Source organism: Anneissia japonica, unplaced genomic scaffold (genome assembly GCF_011630105.1).
Source record: "Anneissia japonica isolate Jap-2015-1 unplaced genomic scaffold, ASM1163010v1 scaffold287754_len4335492_cov202, whole genome shotgun sequence".
Classification (NCBI taxonomy): domain Eukaryota; kingdom Metazoa; phylum Echinodermata; class Crinoidea; order Comatulida; family Comatulidae; genus Anneissia; species Anneissia japonica.
The window spans coordinates 4,148,937-4,167,364 of record NW_022705543.1 but is presented as its reverse complement, the minus strand read 5'-3'; the positions used below and the strand labels follow the sequence as shown (position 1 = coordinate 4,167,364).

At 28.1% G+C, this 18,428-nt stretch overlaps 2 protein-coding genes across 2 annotated transcripts in view; one reads left to right on the top strand and one right to left on the bottom strand.

The window, feature by feature from the left end:
* The window catches only part of LOC117105718 (ectonucleoside triphosphate diphosphohydrolase 8-like), a gene marked incomplete in the record, with an annotated part of 14,976 nt that extends 13,047 nt beyond the window's left edge, over window positions 1–1,929 (bottom strand). The window contains 3 exon segments of the mRNA XM_033246964.1: window positions 255–372; window positions 569–872; window positions 1,797–1,929. Of these exon segments, the coding sequence (XP_033102855.1) occupies window positions 255–372; window positions 569–706 (256 nt within the window).
* Window positions 1,930–2,910: 981 nt separating this feature from the next.
* Window positions 2,911–18,428, top strand: part of LOC117105802 (AT-rich interactive domain-containing protein 5B-like) — a 34,097-nt gene continuing 18,579 nt past the window's right edge. The window contains exons 1-2 of the mRNA XM_033247082.1: window positions 2,911–3,041; window positions 3,329–3,586. Of these exons, the coding sequence (XP_033102973.1) occupies window positions 3,021–3,041; window positions 3,329–3,586 (279 nt within the window). The 5' untranslated portion in view covers window positions 2,911–3,020. The remainder of the gene's footprint in view (window positions 3,042–3,328; window positions 3,587–18,428) is intronic.

Genomic DNA, 18,428 nt, shown 5'->3' with positions numbered 1-18,428 from the left:
TCCTAATATTTTGAAAAAAGGAGAATGATGGCACTTTATTTTTTTTCTCTCTCCGAGATGGCAAATCCAAGATGGTCGATAGGAAACAGCTACTACTTTCTCACTTTTACCAAATAGACGCATTGAAGACGAATAAAAGAAGCACCAGATATGATTTATACCATACGTATCCCCAACCACTAGTTTTACGTTCCCACTCTCTTTAAATTTTGGAGCAGTACTAATACTGATGGCCGCTAACCCTTTCCACTTACCTTTTACCACACAAACACCTCTTTGTTTTACAATTCCTGTACCATTTTTTTTCGAGCCAGGCCATTGGTAGACAAACAAATTAGTATGTGATGAACCTGCATCTAGTACAATGCCATACTGTAAGGCAAAAAAACAACTAAATATTATATACAGAATAAATTAATAATAAAATGTGATAGAGATAGTTATCTACAAATACTGACATCAATAAATACCAAACAGTATGATACTGCACTAGAAAGTAATGAAAATTAATTGTAGTCTCCTACAGCAGTAGTAGTAGTAGTAAGAGTAGTAGCAGTAGAAGTAGCACCTCTTTGTAAAACCTCTCCCGGTTTCCCCATATCAACCAGCCTGTCAATAGTCCAGCTCCTAGAAGTGTCAACAGAAACCCAGACAGGAACAATATTCTTGTGCACTTTCTTCCTCTTCTTATCGCAGGTTCATCCATCCTCCTCACTTCTTATTTGGTTTGCCCTCTTTTACTGACAAATCTTACTTTGTTATATGACCTCCTGTTAAATGATTTCTCGAGTGTCCACTGTTATTTTGTAGTTTTATGTTTACATGATACTTTCCATCAGTGCTATCTTGTCTTTTGCAAAGGCCGAGGTGACCTAAAAATAAAAATCAAAGACATTTGATATATTGCATGGTGTTATATCAAAATTAGAGACGATTCAATAATCTTATATCAAAATTATTGAACTATCAAAAAATTCTGTCTTCTTTACAAAATACTTATAATATATTATACAAAAATACATCTTACAATAATAAAAGTATATATGCAAATTCTGAATACCACCAACTTCAATGATCTGTAAACTCCTATTGTTTTTGTTCAATTTTATGTTCTGTTTTTCCATTTTGTATTTTGAAGATTAAAATCTATAAAAATTAGTGTTAAAGATCTATTTAATCACACTGTTTTAATTGCCTAGTTAAACCATAACAACTATAACAACTCCCTGGTCAAACTTAATCGTTCATCATATATCATTTAAACACTTTAAACCAAAATTTAGACCAAAATTAAACCATAATAAAACTTCTCTTCTCACAAAATACAGTATTTCTGAAATATTGACGATAGTATTTAAAAAACAAATCTTTATGCTTCTATTCTAGGCCTAGAGGCCATGGTCATACTCTATTTCAACCAGCAGTCTAAAAAGATAGAGTAACAATCGATGTCGGTTGGATCTAGCCTACACAAACAGAGTTGGTTTGACCTAGCCTACTGTAGCCTGAGTATGCTTTGGATAAATTTTGTAGGCTGACGATACAAGGCCTGTCACAACTTCAAGGCCCTAGCCTAGCCCTAGCCATGGAGGTTTATACCTCCATGCCCTAGCTATAACAACTCCCTGCTAAGACCAAGACCTAGGCTCGGCCTAGATGATGAAATGAAACAGACATTTACCCCACACATTACAATCTGTAAGATCGAATACACTAATCCCTAAAAAGCTAAATAGAAAGGTATAGGATACACAGGCAGTTTATTAAAAGCAAAGTTTCAAAATTCTAACACTCACTTGAGTCCGAAAAAAACAAACAAAACTCGGTGATTCCCCTTGCCGCTGTCTTTCCTCGACTCAACTGATCATCCACCTCTCGACCCTCGGAATGTAAACAAACCAGGATGACCTCTCTACACGCGGCTGCTCTTTGCTGCGTATACGAGGCAAAACGATGACGTCATGATGATTTGTAGATGGAATAAGTACTCTGTATTGCAATGTACTGTAAATTGTTATCTTTACCTTTAATGATTATTTATTACAGCGGTGGTGGTACATGGTGTAGTAATTAGTTGATTTTTTGGTAGGGGCTTTTTGAAAATTTGAGTAGTATGTTTTCTTTTAAATTAAATGATACCATTCATAATCTGAATTTTTAATTGTAAATTTGATATCAATCAACCAAATAATAATACTAATATTAACTAATGATGAGTAATGCTACTAGGCGTAGGTCTACTAATAATAATTAATATTTTGTTACAGTAATAATAATAGTAATAATAATAATACTTATTGTAATTATTATAGTATAGTTATATATACATGTCATTATGTCTTCATTACTGTACAGTGTAATTATTGATAATATAATTGATAATACAGATTGGGGAAACATTACAATCCAAACGGTTCTTTTTAGAAACAAATGTCATTAATTGAGGTTTATAGCATATGCCACATGGTGTGCTGAAAGCATATACAGTAATAATAATTATTATTGATATTATTAATTTATTGATTATATTATATAGAAATGTTTTACATCATAATAATAAAGCATTTTCAAGTATACTATTAGCATATACACATTAGAGTCACGTCAAAAAAGAAAATTTTATGACATAGAATCTCATGATTTTATATCAAAACTTATGCTTCACCGTTAGTAAAATATTCCACAAAGTTTGGAAACAGAATATTTATCTTATCTCATTGGCGTAGATATTTTATCTAAATTCTAAAGAGCTTGTGTTCAGTGAAGCAAGGACAGTGTATCATAAATTTGAGAGTAAACAATGATATAAAATCCAGAAGATTAAATCCCTCCCTTTGCTTTCTGGTTTCGATAGTGCCTATTTATACATGCAAATCATGTTGAACGCAGAATAGAATAGCTAGCGAGTCAAATAAATTATTCAAATGAGACCAAAGTAATTGTGACGTCACGTTGGAACAACAAGTGTGTATTGAGCCTCCGAGCTTTTGCGTTCGGTCTAATATTACCAGAAATTAGAAATGGACAAGTATAGCATCCAGGTAAGTACAGTTTTTGAATTTTTAGCAGTTTACTCTTGAATATATATAGTTCAATAATGTGATATTCATAGGTTTTTAGACGGTTTTGTTTGTCCGAGTTTTAGTGATATTATTGGCGGTCTCTCGCTTGTTTGCCTCAATACCAAGGCAGTAATCAAAGTTTGCTATTCAAGTTTGACCTTGTTTTTACGTGCACAAAGTCGTAATGTCCTTGGCAAAGTTTCTAAATATTCGTTTATTTTTATAAGTAAAAAAATAATTTATTTTTCTCTTAATATATTTTACAGTTTATTGGCTCACCATGCGGGGAACACGGTTCATATACGTTTTATAAGGGCTTCAAATATTGTAAAGATGGTATATGGAAGGTGTTGAATTTGGGCGAATTTTTCTATGTACGAACATCCCGTACAGCACCGATTTCTATTGCTGAGCTTCAGTTACTGTGGGCCGACAGGGGAAATGGTGGCCACTTGTTATCTAGCTGTCGACTGTATTACCTACCAGATCATATTCCTAATGGCAGAACACAATTTCATGGACAGGTTTGCCAAATATTTATTTTAAACAATATTTATGACAATTATCTATTCAAAAATAAATTACCCTAATAATACCAGCCTGTAATTAATTAGGAAATTGCTATCTAACTTCAATTTGGCCTGCCATAGGGCATTTGTATTGTATGGCCTACCTATAATTCTTTAAATTATTTATTGTTTATCACAAAAAATCAAATATTAGTATATTAACCTTTGCCACTTCTACTAATTAATGAAGTTGGCTTTCCATGGAATAGACAACTGTTAATTTAGGATTTAAAAAGTGTAATTCCTTTGTTAAAACGCACACTTTCAATTTCCTGTTTTCTTTCAAAACACATACATTGCCATTTTTGTTTAAAAATCCAATACACATTCAAGGGTTAAATTTTCAATATTGAATTTGAATATTATTTTGTTTTACAACAGTTCATTTATTTCCACAGATGAGTTTAATATTTTTGTTATGCAAAATATGATATTGATTAATTCTCCAACATAAATAATTAATTAATACTTTTGATCCAGTTAGTCTACATATTCTTGTATTTCATTTATATTACAAGAAATATTTATGATGATATTGTTTTAGTCTTATTATGTCTATTTGCTGGTGGTATTTCATGGGTTAGTATTTTATACTATAGTTTAATGTGAAGCCTCAATCTAAATTTCAGTATAATTTGAACAGTGTCTGTTAAGTAATATTAATATTGAATGTGATAAAGTTATATATTTTAAATATATCCAACATATATTTTTAGCAAATTATACTATCATACTGTAATATCAAATATTATTCAACTTTAATAAATCAATTAATGATTTTTCAAAATTCAGATTTATACTTACAGAATGAAATACTTAAATAGTTTTTAGTTGATTAATGGTTAAGATTATACTGACAAAGTAAAATTTTGAAATATATACTATAATTTTTGTATTATGTCTGTTTTAACTGAATTGTGGGCATAGGTATTGTGTTGTATTGTAGGTAAGGTCTTTCACGCTTAGTGGATGCAATGTATGGGCCAGAGATTAGGCACAATACACCCGAACAATAGTTTAACTCACTGTCTATGCTTTCTTTTATCATGTTATAACAAGAGCGAGTCGTTCAATCAAACATTCCAATGTGTACCACAGATAGGTAACTTGGGATATATCATATTTAATTATCTTAACAATTTTGAATATTAATAAGGACATCCTTTCTTGTATTAATTAATTAAAACCATTTAGCATATAGAATGTTGATTCCAATTAATTGGAATGCATTTGTAGATCAGTGGACTTGAATTAATCCACATCATCATTATATTAAATCATTTTTCTCACATTGTTCAGGCATATACATTTGATCAGTTTTGCTTTTTTACAAATTTACAGAAAGTGAAATAATTTTCCACTAATACTATACAAATTGAAAGACAGATTTTTAAAATGAAAACTGTAGAGTTCAAGGTGTTTGGCCCATCATGAAACTATTTTTTAAGATCAAGGGTAATTAAGAAGTATATTAGACTCAAGAGAAAAATTGGTTCATTTATTTTTTAGATATTTGTTACATTTTTGTATTCCGTATAATATTCTAGATTTGGTTTTGTTGACATTAACAATATTTTAGTTAAACTCTAGTGCATGTGTTAAGTAATTTGAAATAATAAATTGAAACTTGTTCTTGTTTGTATAACATTACTGATTTGAATTTCATTGTCAAAAAAAATGTTTAGAAACAGATTAAGTAAGAACTATTTTTGGCAGTCGCCTTTTTATTTATTTTCAAGTTGATAGGTGGTGAAGTACTGTATATATGTTTCACACTTTTAACATCAAACTCTTAGCTCATAATTTTATGAGAAATATTTGGGAAATATTTTATCCGTTTACTTGTCCGAGTATTGTAGGAAATAATTAATGTTATGGTTTTTTAAAAAATTTAGAAGTAATTTAATAGTGATTTATTACTCTGGCAATTAATTAATTACTCTTGGAAGATACTCTAATATTAATTAAATAATTGGTTTTTGTAAATTTACATTAGTTGTCAAATATTCTAATTATTTATAACTGGGATACCAACTCCTATAAAATATATTTGAAATCTTCATCAAAATTTGGAATAATTTTAATTTTTTTTTTAACTCTGTTAAATGCAGCATTCCTGGTTGGTAATAATTAGTTAAGAAGACAGCCTTGCTGTGCTCAAGATAAAACAGCCCCTCCTGGCATGGCAGGGGTATAGCTTTACACCTTTGCAAAGTCTTTACCAGATGTGAACTGGTAGTGCAAGAGCACAGAGCCAGATACATTGGATGCTTATATTACTGAAATTTAATACATCTGCGATTAGAGCTCTATAGAATTCTTCAAACTTAACTCAAGATCTGACTTAATCCTTTCATCAGTATTCATGCAAATTCTTGCCGGAGCTTTTAAGCTATATTTAATTTTCTTATTATTCAGTAAATTGTATGTAGAATTACACAGATGTTATGTTAGTTGTTTGTGGGCCTATAGATTTTTATTTTTTATGTAAAAAAATAATTTCAAGAATGTTTTTTTTTTTTAAATCCAAATAACAGGTACTGTAATGACATTGACATTAAACACTTGACATGAAAATCATTCTAGATCTGGAATGCTTAGAATGTTGTGGCAATTTTTTCAGCAAGTATATTTGCCAAATTACATGATGCAAAATGTAATTCTTCATACACTATTAACTTATTTTTTAATTTTAAGGAGTGGTCATTTTTTATTGTCAGAAATTGTTGACCTACACAGGATTTTAACTGATGACCCTGTGAATAATAGGCAAGCCAATGATATTAGTAGAGATCACCATGATATGAGAAAACTTTACACGTTATTATTCAACATAATTCAATTTGAAAAAAATCTGAATTTGTGGGCCTATAGATTTTTATTTTTTATGTAAAAAAATAATTTCAAGAATGTTTTTTTTTTTTAAATCCAAATAACAGGTACTGTAATGACATTGACATTAAACACTTGACATGAAAATCATTCTAGATCTGGAATGCTTAGAATGTTGTGGCAATTTTTTCAGCAAGTATATTTGCCAAATTACATGATGCAAAATGTAATTCTTCATACACTATTAACTTATTTTTTAATTTTAAGGAGTGGTCATTTTTTATTGTCAGAAATTGTTGACCTACACAGGATTTTAACTGATGACCCTGTGAATATCAGGCAAGCATCTCAGGCACCATCGTTGTACTCATTTTCGGGATCAGCCATATTGATTAAATTTTACTTCCATTAGTGATTATTTTTCTGTTATTTTCTTGTACTGTATTTATTTATTTATTTAAAAAAAATACTGAATGTAGTCATTATTCTAGTTACCAGTGCTTTGTTTAAATTAAATAATTGCCAATGATATTAGTAGAGATCACCATGATATAAGAAAACTTTACACGCTATTAATCAACATAATTCAATTTGAAAAAAATCTGAATATAGAATGTTTAACAACATCAGTGAGCATGTGACCAAGACCCCTTTATACTTACTCTGTCCCGCCTCTGAATCCATTCCAAATTTAATTACTTGGACAAGTCCATGTACTGTACTTTATTACTTATATTCCATGCTTAGTTTCCTATGACAGATCAGAGAAGACAATTTTAGGTTTAACATTTTGTCACGGTTCACTGAACTATAAGATGGTCCAAATAAAGTGTGACCCCTGAATCACCTTACGAGATGGACCAATTGCTAGGTGGGTCTCCAAGACGACCTTATGAGATTGTCAAACTTTTTGGTGGGTCCAGCAACAGCACCTTACGAGCTGAATTGCTAAGAAGATGGTCCTAAGCCACCTTACTTACGAGATGGCCCAATTGCTAGGTGGTTCCTGGGCCACCTGACGAGATGATCAAGTTGCTAGGAGGGTCTTGGGCCACCTTAAGAGATTGCCCAAGTAGGAGGAATGTCTACAGCCACCTAAAATCATAAGTGCATAGCATCTTAATGGTTTGGTTGCCTTTCAAGTTTACGCCAGTCTAAATAATTTTATTGCAACTAAAAACTTGCCTGTCCAAGCCTATTTATAAACGCACAAGATTATAGAATATATATTAGGGTCCAACCTGATCAGCATTGGGGAGCGCTCCTTTAAATATAATACAAAATAATACGCATTTTAAATATTTGTTATTAATTTTACCATATTAAATTAAATTTTATTAATAAATGCTTCGAAAATATGTGCCTTCAGAAATTACTGTCTTCTACTGTAAGTTTAATTTTTACTTTGTATCATTTTCACATTTTATCAGATTAAAAAAAATTTACATATTCTTTTTATCAGACTTGATTTGACCTTTAAACCTAAATGTGTTACTCAATACTGTAGTATCTTTGTGACGTTTCACTGTGTAACTAAGCAAATGGATTATGAATACGTCCTGGTGATAACACTTGATCAGAAAAAAAAACATTTCATTTTAACTATACAAGCCCTACTAACAGTCTTTACAAACCCAAATTATTTTTATATAATTTAAAGTGGTTTTACTTTATTAATATATGTTTTTGTATAATTTAATTGATTTAGATAATGTGTTGTGTTAGCACCCATACATTCTCCTTCTCATTTTGTTACCAGATCAATCATTACATTAATTATTAATAATTAATATACATAATAATTAATATGAATTCTTTACAGACTGTCATACTAAATCAATGTAATAATTAGTACTGCGATTGTTATTAACATGTAACTTTAAAATCACTACGCAATCTTTTGTTGTGTTTATTTCAGTAGTATTTCATTTGTATCAGTTGTTTAAATACTGGTATATTTATTTCTCCAGTCATAAAAAATACAAAAATTCATTAGATACTGGTATGACAGAACATTAAACATTCACAAAATATATATTTTTAGTATAGTAAAACTATAATTCTATAAATAGAAATATTAAAATGTACTGCAGTTTTATAATATTCTTTGAAATTTATTGTTTGTTCTACAGTATCACTAAATTGAGTATTCTGAATACATTGCCATTTACCAAATTATGTTTTTTATTTCTGTATTTTATTTTGTTCATTTTTTTTTCTGAGATTATTTGAGTCATTGTTTCCATTTCACATAACTGCTATTAATTTGTAAATTGATAATCTTTCAAAATGTTTAAATTGTAGAGACAAGTGTAATGAGACTAATCTGCTGCATTTCCTTACTTCGATTGCAAACCTTATCAACATTTTCTCATTTTACTGCAAAAACTACCAGTATTTGATTTTGGATTAAAATCATTTGGTTTAGTACAAATGTATTCATTATCAACACATCAAGAATTGTACAACATAGTGTAGTTATTTTACATGAGATGATATTGGCTATAAATTGCAATTTGACTATCATAGTGTGATGATAGACTTTGAACCTGTGTATAGATAAGTATAACACTGCATTAATATAAGATATCATTATAAATTAGATCGTTATTTATATTTTTTACAGTACATAAAAAGGAAGAAAATGCTTGATAATAATAGAAACTGTAGAGTACTAATTTATATGTCATCATTCTTATTAATAATTACAATATAAATTTTAGCATTTATTATCAGGCATCATTGTAATATTAAACTGATTATTCAAAATATGTTGAAGATTAGTTTTCTATGACAACTGTAATCCTATCTTGAATAACAACTGACATTTATGGTGGCGTTTACAGAGTTCCACTTTGTTTATTTAAAAAGATAATGAAGATGATCCCTAAGTTAAAATGTTGATTAATTTGAAATTACCAATTAGGTCCCCTGTCATTGAATGCCATGAATATAATTAAGTTACATATATATTCATGGTAATAGTATTCTATAAATAAAAATAATAGAGAATGTTTTAAAATGATGATGATAATTTGAGATTTATATAGAACCTCACTCTGAAATCGCATTGAGATGAGTAATAAAGAAAGTAAACTGCAAATCTAATGATGATAATATTATTAATACAAGACCACAATTAAAAATGACTGCAAACATTAATTTAAAAATAATATACCACTAAAGTTTCATAATCATTTAATTTTTTAAATTTATTTTATTCTATTGTCATAATTTGTTAACTTAAAAATTTATATTTAAATTAATTTCCTCATTATTGTTAAAGATGTTTGCTGGAAATAAGTATTTTTTTGAATAGCATCATAAACATCATTGGTTAAAGTTACAATAAACAGTTTGCTAAGTAAAAATATTTTTACTTGCCAAGAAGATGGCTATTAGCAATCATTAAAAAGCTAACTAGTTACATTCCGCTGAATTAAGCAAGGAACTGATAACACAAGATTCCGTACTTCCTCCATTGCCTTCAAGTGCAAGACATAACCATAACGTTATCATTTAAAAAACTGTATATTAATATTTAATGTTGTACAGAAAATATTTACTTACTATCATCATATTTTCATCAATTGTTTAATCTTGTGCAACAAGTTTAATTGTAAATATAGCAGAAAAATTTATGATGTTATATTTTAATTTTATAGTGTAAAAACTACATAAAATTTCAGATTTCACATAGAAAACCCACATATAAAGAAATGTATGCTTAAATTTCTAATATCACTATATACTGTACATAATCATTACATAAAATGTTTACTTGCTTTAGCATTATAATGTTTTATGAATGTTTTAATTCTGTTATGACTCTTATGCAACAAGTCACATTTTATAGGCATACAATACGCAATCATACGAGCTTTAATAATACTAAATAGTATTTCAGATAACATAGATCACTGATTTGATATGAGGTTAAAGTTTAGTTTAATCATTCTGTTGTGGTTTTGCACAACAACCAAAATTTTGAATTAAATAATCAGATTATTGAATGGTTAATGTAAATCCTGGTCATTTACATTGTTTTATAATTTTCTAAAAATATTAAAAGGCGTCTTTAGTGTATGGATATTGTAATCTCTTAATATTGTTATATTATCAAAAAAAATATAAAATCAATGATTATATCATAATAAATTACAAAAAATAATCAAAAAATTTGAAAATAATATTGTATACCGATGATATATATGTAAAGTTTTATGATCTCGTTTCTCTGAATTGAAGTATCAGAGAAGATTATTATGGTATATATTTTAATACAATGAAAGGTCATTAACAAACATGTCTGGTTTAGACATAATGATTGAAATATATACAGAAGAACCGATTTAAGTACTTCCTATTTTTATGGTGGGCTCATATTTTCTGCTGTATTATTTCAAAGTGAAAATTGTTGAATAGAAAGGCTTAACTTCCGTGCCAAGAATGAGATAATGTAAGTGATAGGACTGATTTTTTTGAGAAGCTGTTTTGTGTTTGCAATCTTCATTTTTATGTCATTGATTCACATTTACCAGGTATTTCAATATTTTAAAAAAACCAGACAAAACTGTTTTTTTTCCCTTCTTTTAATACTGTTTATCTTAATCAATAAAGCCTTATACAAACTAACTGGTCTTGAGCAGAAAAAGCAACAATTATTATAAAATTTATATATAATAAATGCTTTGCTTACCTATATTTTATTTTAAATAATTACCTTTCTCTAAAACGTACTGTGATATAAACAAAAATTAGTATAATTACAGTATAAAGAAAAACACCAGATTAATTTTTGAGGTGTTGTTTTGTTTGGTACGGTACTATGCTCCTTCCTGCGAATAATCCAGACACATGGCTTTCTACTTATTATCACTCTTCATACAATTATAGTATTTACAATATGCTTTAGTTACTGTGGTTTCATGTTTAACAATTTGATTGGTTTATTTGAATTTATTTTATTTGAAATTTCATTATTTTAGCTTAAATTACAAAAACATAAGGTGTTTATAAATATTGATATGAAAGTTGAATTTACCTAAACTTGTCATTTTTTAAATGTAAAATAATTATTATAATGACTTATATTGTTATTGTAAAAATAAATACTTATTCAGTGATAATATTATTATAATTGGATTTCTATGATATGTAATAATAATTACTTTAATTATTATTTATAGTGATAATCAATAGTTGACTGTATTATTATGTTATGTGAGACAATATTTGAAAGAAGTATTATTTTAAATACTTAAGAAACATTAAGTATAAATTATTTCTTTTAGACTCTTAAATATTAGATGTAAAATCCCAGCCAATAGAAGACTTCCTTACATTGAGTATTCGTTAATCACCAGCCAATCAACCACTTCCTTTTTCAAGTGTTTTCTGGAAACTAAGACAATTAAGGATTATTTTTAAAGTATGTTTATTTTAGTGATTCATCAACTTTATATTACCCGATTTTGATGTTGTACATTATTTGTTGGTACTGTTGCTAAACTTCCAATACACTGATTGAAAAACTGTAAAGACAATTACATTTCAAATATTATATGTAGTTTAATATACTGTTTTAATGGATAACCTATTAAAACAAAAACCACGAGGTGCACCGATAAGTTTGACATAATCGAGTATGAAATAAACTTTAATGCGTTATAAGCCACTGTGATTCAATATTTGTTTGTTCTTCTTGAGGAAATGAAACAAGTGTCTGTATACAAACAAGCTTAAGATAAAATCATTTTTTATTGTCATATAATCTACAGGTCGTATGATATTGCAGTTAATGTTAACAGGATTTTGAAAGGAAAGGTTTTGGGGTTTTGAGTGTATATACAGGGATGTGAGATATAAAAAAAAACATGCTTATTCAGAAAATTTATCAAATAATGTACAATTCATAACAACAAAAAAAAACAGGTTTTAAAATTTGAAGCAACACAATAAATCAATTGAGAATATGCATTGTTTGAAACAGATTTGAGAGTTACATTGGTAGTGTGACGTTTACCAGTAAATGGTAGCAAAGCTCCTGTGTGTTAGGCCGACTGGAGTTCATTATCTACATAGCCTTGATTCTTTGTATTAGGCTATAAAATGTTTCTTTATTTCCATGTCATTGTGTTAATACATTTGATGTATTTTACAGTATTTCTATTGTGAATGCACCCGTGCCTTGTACTACAGCACTCATTTAGAGGTGTGTGTTCAAACAAGATTAATTTTAATATCTTGTATTAAATTCAGCTAAAAATAAATGATAAAAATAAATAATTCCCTAGTATAGTGATATTATTTTACTTTGAATTTCTGACCTTAAATAAAAGTATTTTATATCTGAGTATTACTGGTAACAGTTTATTTTCTAATACAGTATTTAGTTCATTTGTATTATTTATAGAAACTGAAATAAATTAATATTTAATTTACCATCTGTTGAAAGCATTGCCATTCCTATGATGATTAAATATCAGATTACATTGTAGTACAAATACCCTTATTTATTGCTGATTCTTAAAGGAAATATTTAATTACTTGTCTAGTCTCAAATATCATTTTCATTATTGTTTTAACTTTCCTGCATGGTTGATCATGATATATTTCAATTCTTCTATAAAAGTAAGAATTAAAAAATTATTTTGTAACTCCGTATTTGAATGTTTTACACACTTTATTATTAAATTGGTTGTTATTCAGTTTTATTAAACATTTTTATTTCAATACTTAACCACTTGTACTGTACATACTCTATAATTTTGAATTAACTTTTATGGTTTTGTTATTGTTCAATTACTAAGTTCTAAATCTTTTATTAAGTAATAGTGATGATGTTGTTGATTACTTTGTTGTTTAAATTGTTACAATTTTTAAAGTAACTTAAAATTAATTGAAGTGATCTAACATAATTGCAGATTGGTTGTTTTTTAGGAGTTTCGCCAGTCACGGAAGTTACTAACTTGTAAACCATATGATAGGCAATATTCAAACACTCCACGTATTTTTCCCACATGCTTTTATCATCATTAATCTTAGGGCCGATACTAATCCTAAATTCTTGAATATATAATTGGTTTTTCACCATTGATTGGTGTGTCTTGAATACTGTCTCAAGTTTTAATTTAATATAATTTTAATGTATACCATTTAATAAAAAAGTATATTTGATCAATTATTGTTCCTACTACCGTATATAATAATGAATTTATTAATGCTTAGTATTTGATATTCATATATTTAGGTCAGGCTGTGGGTAACTAAATGATTAAATTACTTATAATTATATTTAGATTCAGAGGTTGCAGATTTGTCTAATGAAAATAACAGGATGTTGAGAAACCGTTATAAGATGGAATCTCTACTATGATGAGGCAAGAACATATTATTAACCTAAAGTGATAAGCTTGTAGTGTTCAGCTCATAATACAGCTTCTACCAGTTGATCATAATGGTCTTCATAACCTAGCCACTTTTATAGTCTTAAGTGCATATAATTTTCTGAGAAAACTCTGTATTTCACTTTAGTTGGAGTTGTTTATTTGGGATGCTAAAGTTTATGTCAATTCTCTTCATGTGAAGGTTGGAAGGAATGCAATCTACAAGTTGTCCAGGAACATGCAATTAATAGAGCTCAAAATTCTAATTTTACTCTAAAAATTGTACATATGTTTAAGGAGGAAATAAAAATTAATATTTGGGGATTTCAGACAGAGATTTGCATTTTTTTTTTACAGCAAGCATCAAGTTCACGAAACAATTTGTAATCATAAAAAATATATTAAAGTTACTGGTCCCAGTGTCCCAATAGTAGTGCCATAATAAGCCCCTATGTGTATGTATGGCTTCTGCTAATTAATAATAATATTGTGACCCACTTGCCCATATTGTATAGGTCGGTCGTGTTAAGTCAAAATCTGTGTGCTTTGTAAGTGGCTGCCTTGACAGGCTAAACAATTATTTGTCAAAATTTGTCATGTGACCCTGTCGTTCCTACCAAGACTATGTTATATCAAATCCAATATTTAAAGTAGGATTCTTGTGAACTTTAAACCGGTAGTTTGCTGTTTATTCACCTATATAACACTGCAGTGTGATTTATCCACCTACACATACTCAGACTTTCAAAACTGTGTTTTATTCTTCTAATTGAATGAAGATTTTTGTAAATCATCTGTAGGATTTTATTGGTCTTATGGTTGACTGATTCTTTGTATTATTTAAGAATATTATTAGTTTGAGATTTCTTTATGCTGACATTTTTGCCATTGTCTATTCACTTAACAGTCTCCATTTCATGTAGTTTTATTTTTTATTATTATATCTATATCTATATTGTGTTTTTTTTGTATATAATCATTACTGTATAGCACATATTTAACCTACAGTATTGATTGTAATCTGGAAAACCTCTATAAATTCTATCAAAACATTAATTAGCTAATTTAAATTGTTTAAATTTGAAAACTTTCAATGAGACACTGATTGAGACTGTGAAGTACTGTGAAGACTAAGTTTCCAATGATAATGATATGCAAGGTTGTTTTTTTACAATATGAGGCCTTTAAATTAATTACCGTAGCAGCCAATTTAAGGGTTTATACTGTATGTTGAAATACAGCAGGAACAGTATTATTTGCGTGTCTGTTTTATTATTTGGTGAAGAAAATAACTTTTTTATTCATAATATTTTCAATTTAGTTCAAAAGCTAATAACCAGAGAGTCCTAATTATTTTCAATTTAACAAAAAGACATAACTCAAAAAGCTAATAATTTAATTAATTATACAAATTATGCAATCTGACTTTTGTGGTTCAATTTAGTTAACTCAGAAAATGAAATATTATTTTAAAACCTGAACTTGTGATTAAAATCAGATAACATTTGGCCCTCATATTTTCATTACTTATTGATGAATAAATTGGTATAAACTTGTGGTTTGATTTAATTACTGGTGAAATCAAGCTGGTATTATTATTAGGAGAGGCAAACAGAATCCATATGTTCTTAAAGAAATTAAACGATAGTGGTAATACTATATTCAACAGGATCCGATTCTGATGACCTTTGAACTTGATATGGCACCACTTATTTTGATAGTTTTATAGGACACTCTTTAAATACTTAAAGTTTTAGGGTCTGATGTTCAAATCCAGCATTAGTTACATAATTAACATAAACTGGTTTCAACGAAAAAATACAGTTTTAAATTTAAATTTACCATCAATCTAAGTAAAGATGAAGCACTGCTATATATCATCATTTCATTTATTTATTAAACCACAATTTACACAAAATTGACTTAACTGGTACTTGCATGCTTTTTTTATATTATCTTATATTTTTGATTTCTGTTTTATTATTCCTGTATGCCCTAATATATAATGTGAATTGGAAGTAATATTTTTATATACCTTTACAATAGATTAAAATTTTAAACCTAATTTATTTTAAATAATCAAAACAGTTTGTTGTTTATGACTATTAAATTCTAGTGATCAAATGATTGAATATTTGGAATTTGATCTTACTTTTGGATAACAATTTTTTGACAAGAAATACTTGATATTGGTGTAATTTAATATTTCCATTGTATTGCCGCATGCAGTATATCCACTTCCTGTCATCTGATTGGTATTTCCCATTGTCACTTTCCCAGCGGAAAATGGAATGGTCTTGAAATTAATTGTCGTGGTAGTTTATAATACTGAACCCTGTTAAAAAAAATGGAAGAGTCTTAAGTGACAAATTATGCTTGTTTTACAACTTCTTTAACCTTTGACCACTGTAACATAATTGCTGGTTTTATTCTGTAGTGTTGATTATTGATAGGTAATTGTAATCGAGATATTAATTGTCTATATAAAATAATTAATTAGTCATTGATTTGCAAGGTTATATGCAATGTTACCATCAAGGAAATATACTCTACATTATATACCAGTACTTGTTTTGGTGTTTGGTGTGTTGATTATATTTCAAAATATTGATAGTGTATTTAATTTATATTTATCAATATAAAAATATTCATTATTGCATATTTATTAATTAATTATCCATATAATATATATTATTTTAATTTTATTATAATTTAATTTACATTCCATTTCAGTCTTCGGTTATATCTTCCATATAATTACAAATAAAAATATATTAAACATAATAAATACCAATAAGAATAGAATAAGAACATTTAAACAAAATGGTAATAATTAATATGTTTTTAATATAAGATGGGTGAATTTCTGTCTTATTACTTAGTAATGTTTTCAGATAAATATTCCGAATCTGTGTCATCTGGTTGTACTTTAGCTTTAGCCCTCCTTAGCCTAGTGACTCATATCACCTACCACAATCACACACACATTAAAATATGAATTTGCATACTTCACAAATATTTCAATTTAACAAATCCAGTCATATTTACTCATAATGTACAGAAAACTTATCCAGGGTTAAAAAACAAGGGAGATATTTTGATAGTCGAAAGTGTCATGATACTGATTTGATTATGGATGCAGGCTGATCTGTATTTGGTTGAATAAATAATTTAAATAAAATTATAATAAAATTAACAATTTATGAATTTGATATTTATGGGAAAAGAACAGGATTTGAACATGAACTGAAGCCAGGCACTTGACTATCAGACATGTCCTGGTAGGAATTACAATATTTAAATTGATCTCTAGTAAGTAGTAGTAGAGGGTTTTATAGTACAATATGAATTATATTAACAGTGAACTCCTATTGAGGTGGAATTACTGCAATATTAATCTTCGTATATTTTATTATTTTCAATGGTTTAACAATTTTAGAAGATTAAAAACTAAATCAAACTTATATTTATTGAGTTTCTTATTTTATAAAAGGTAATATTTCTTCCATTTGATATAGTATGTCTTTCCCGATTGAAATATGAAATATTTTGCATAATTTGACGACTTGCTTCAAGAATTTGAATACTTATGAAAATCTAGCATTACTAATAAACTGTTGGTATAAGCGAGCTTAATCTTTGTGGTTTGGAGTTATTTAGATAAAATAATGAAATTCAACTCCAATTGATAATGAATCATATTTTACCACATGCTGAGAATCTGGATAGAAACTGAACATCTAATAGGCAATTAGAGAAGGAAACGAAAATCTACATAGTTACACAGTCTCTCGCTCAGAGCTCCAACCTGCTCCCTTGAGTTTGTCATGGAAGAAAGTTTATGAGCACAATCTTCAGTTTGTTCAGGGATGTGATACATACAGCATAGTACCTCCCTGTTTTTTTTTTTTGCACTGAAGATAATATTATTTTAAAAAACAGTTTTTCTACATTTTTCTATATAATTAATATATTCTTCATTTCCAAATAATTAAGTATAAAGTTGAGAAATCATTTCCATACTTAACATTAATGACAAGATTTTGTATTCTCTGAAAAAAGACTATTTAATGGAACTTAGCCAAAAACTGAACGTGTTTGAAGCAGCATTAAGAAAGATACTAAAACTGAACGTATTTGAATAATTGGTATCAAGAAGTCTAAAACTCAGCATATGTTTGAATTACATCTATTTCGCTGAAAAGACATTTTCTTTGAAATTCTATTTTTGAAATTTCTATTATAATACAGTAATATGATTTGATTTTATTCTCATCCTGTACGAGTACTAGACTAGAAAATTAGTTCATCTTTTGTAAATTGTTAAATAATTTAACTATTTTGTTATTAGGCCACTATACTACATATATTATTAGTCAGTAAATATACATAATTTAGCAATTCAGAGACTAATTTAAATATTAAGTGCAAGACAAGACTATTTTTATACCTTGTTTCGCGAACTTACAGTATTTGTAGGAGGGGGAGGGGGAAAGAGTAAGAATAAAACTTGTTTTCTTAATTAGAAAAATTATTTTTCCCAAACCATCTAGGCGGAGGAGAAAATAGAAATACAA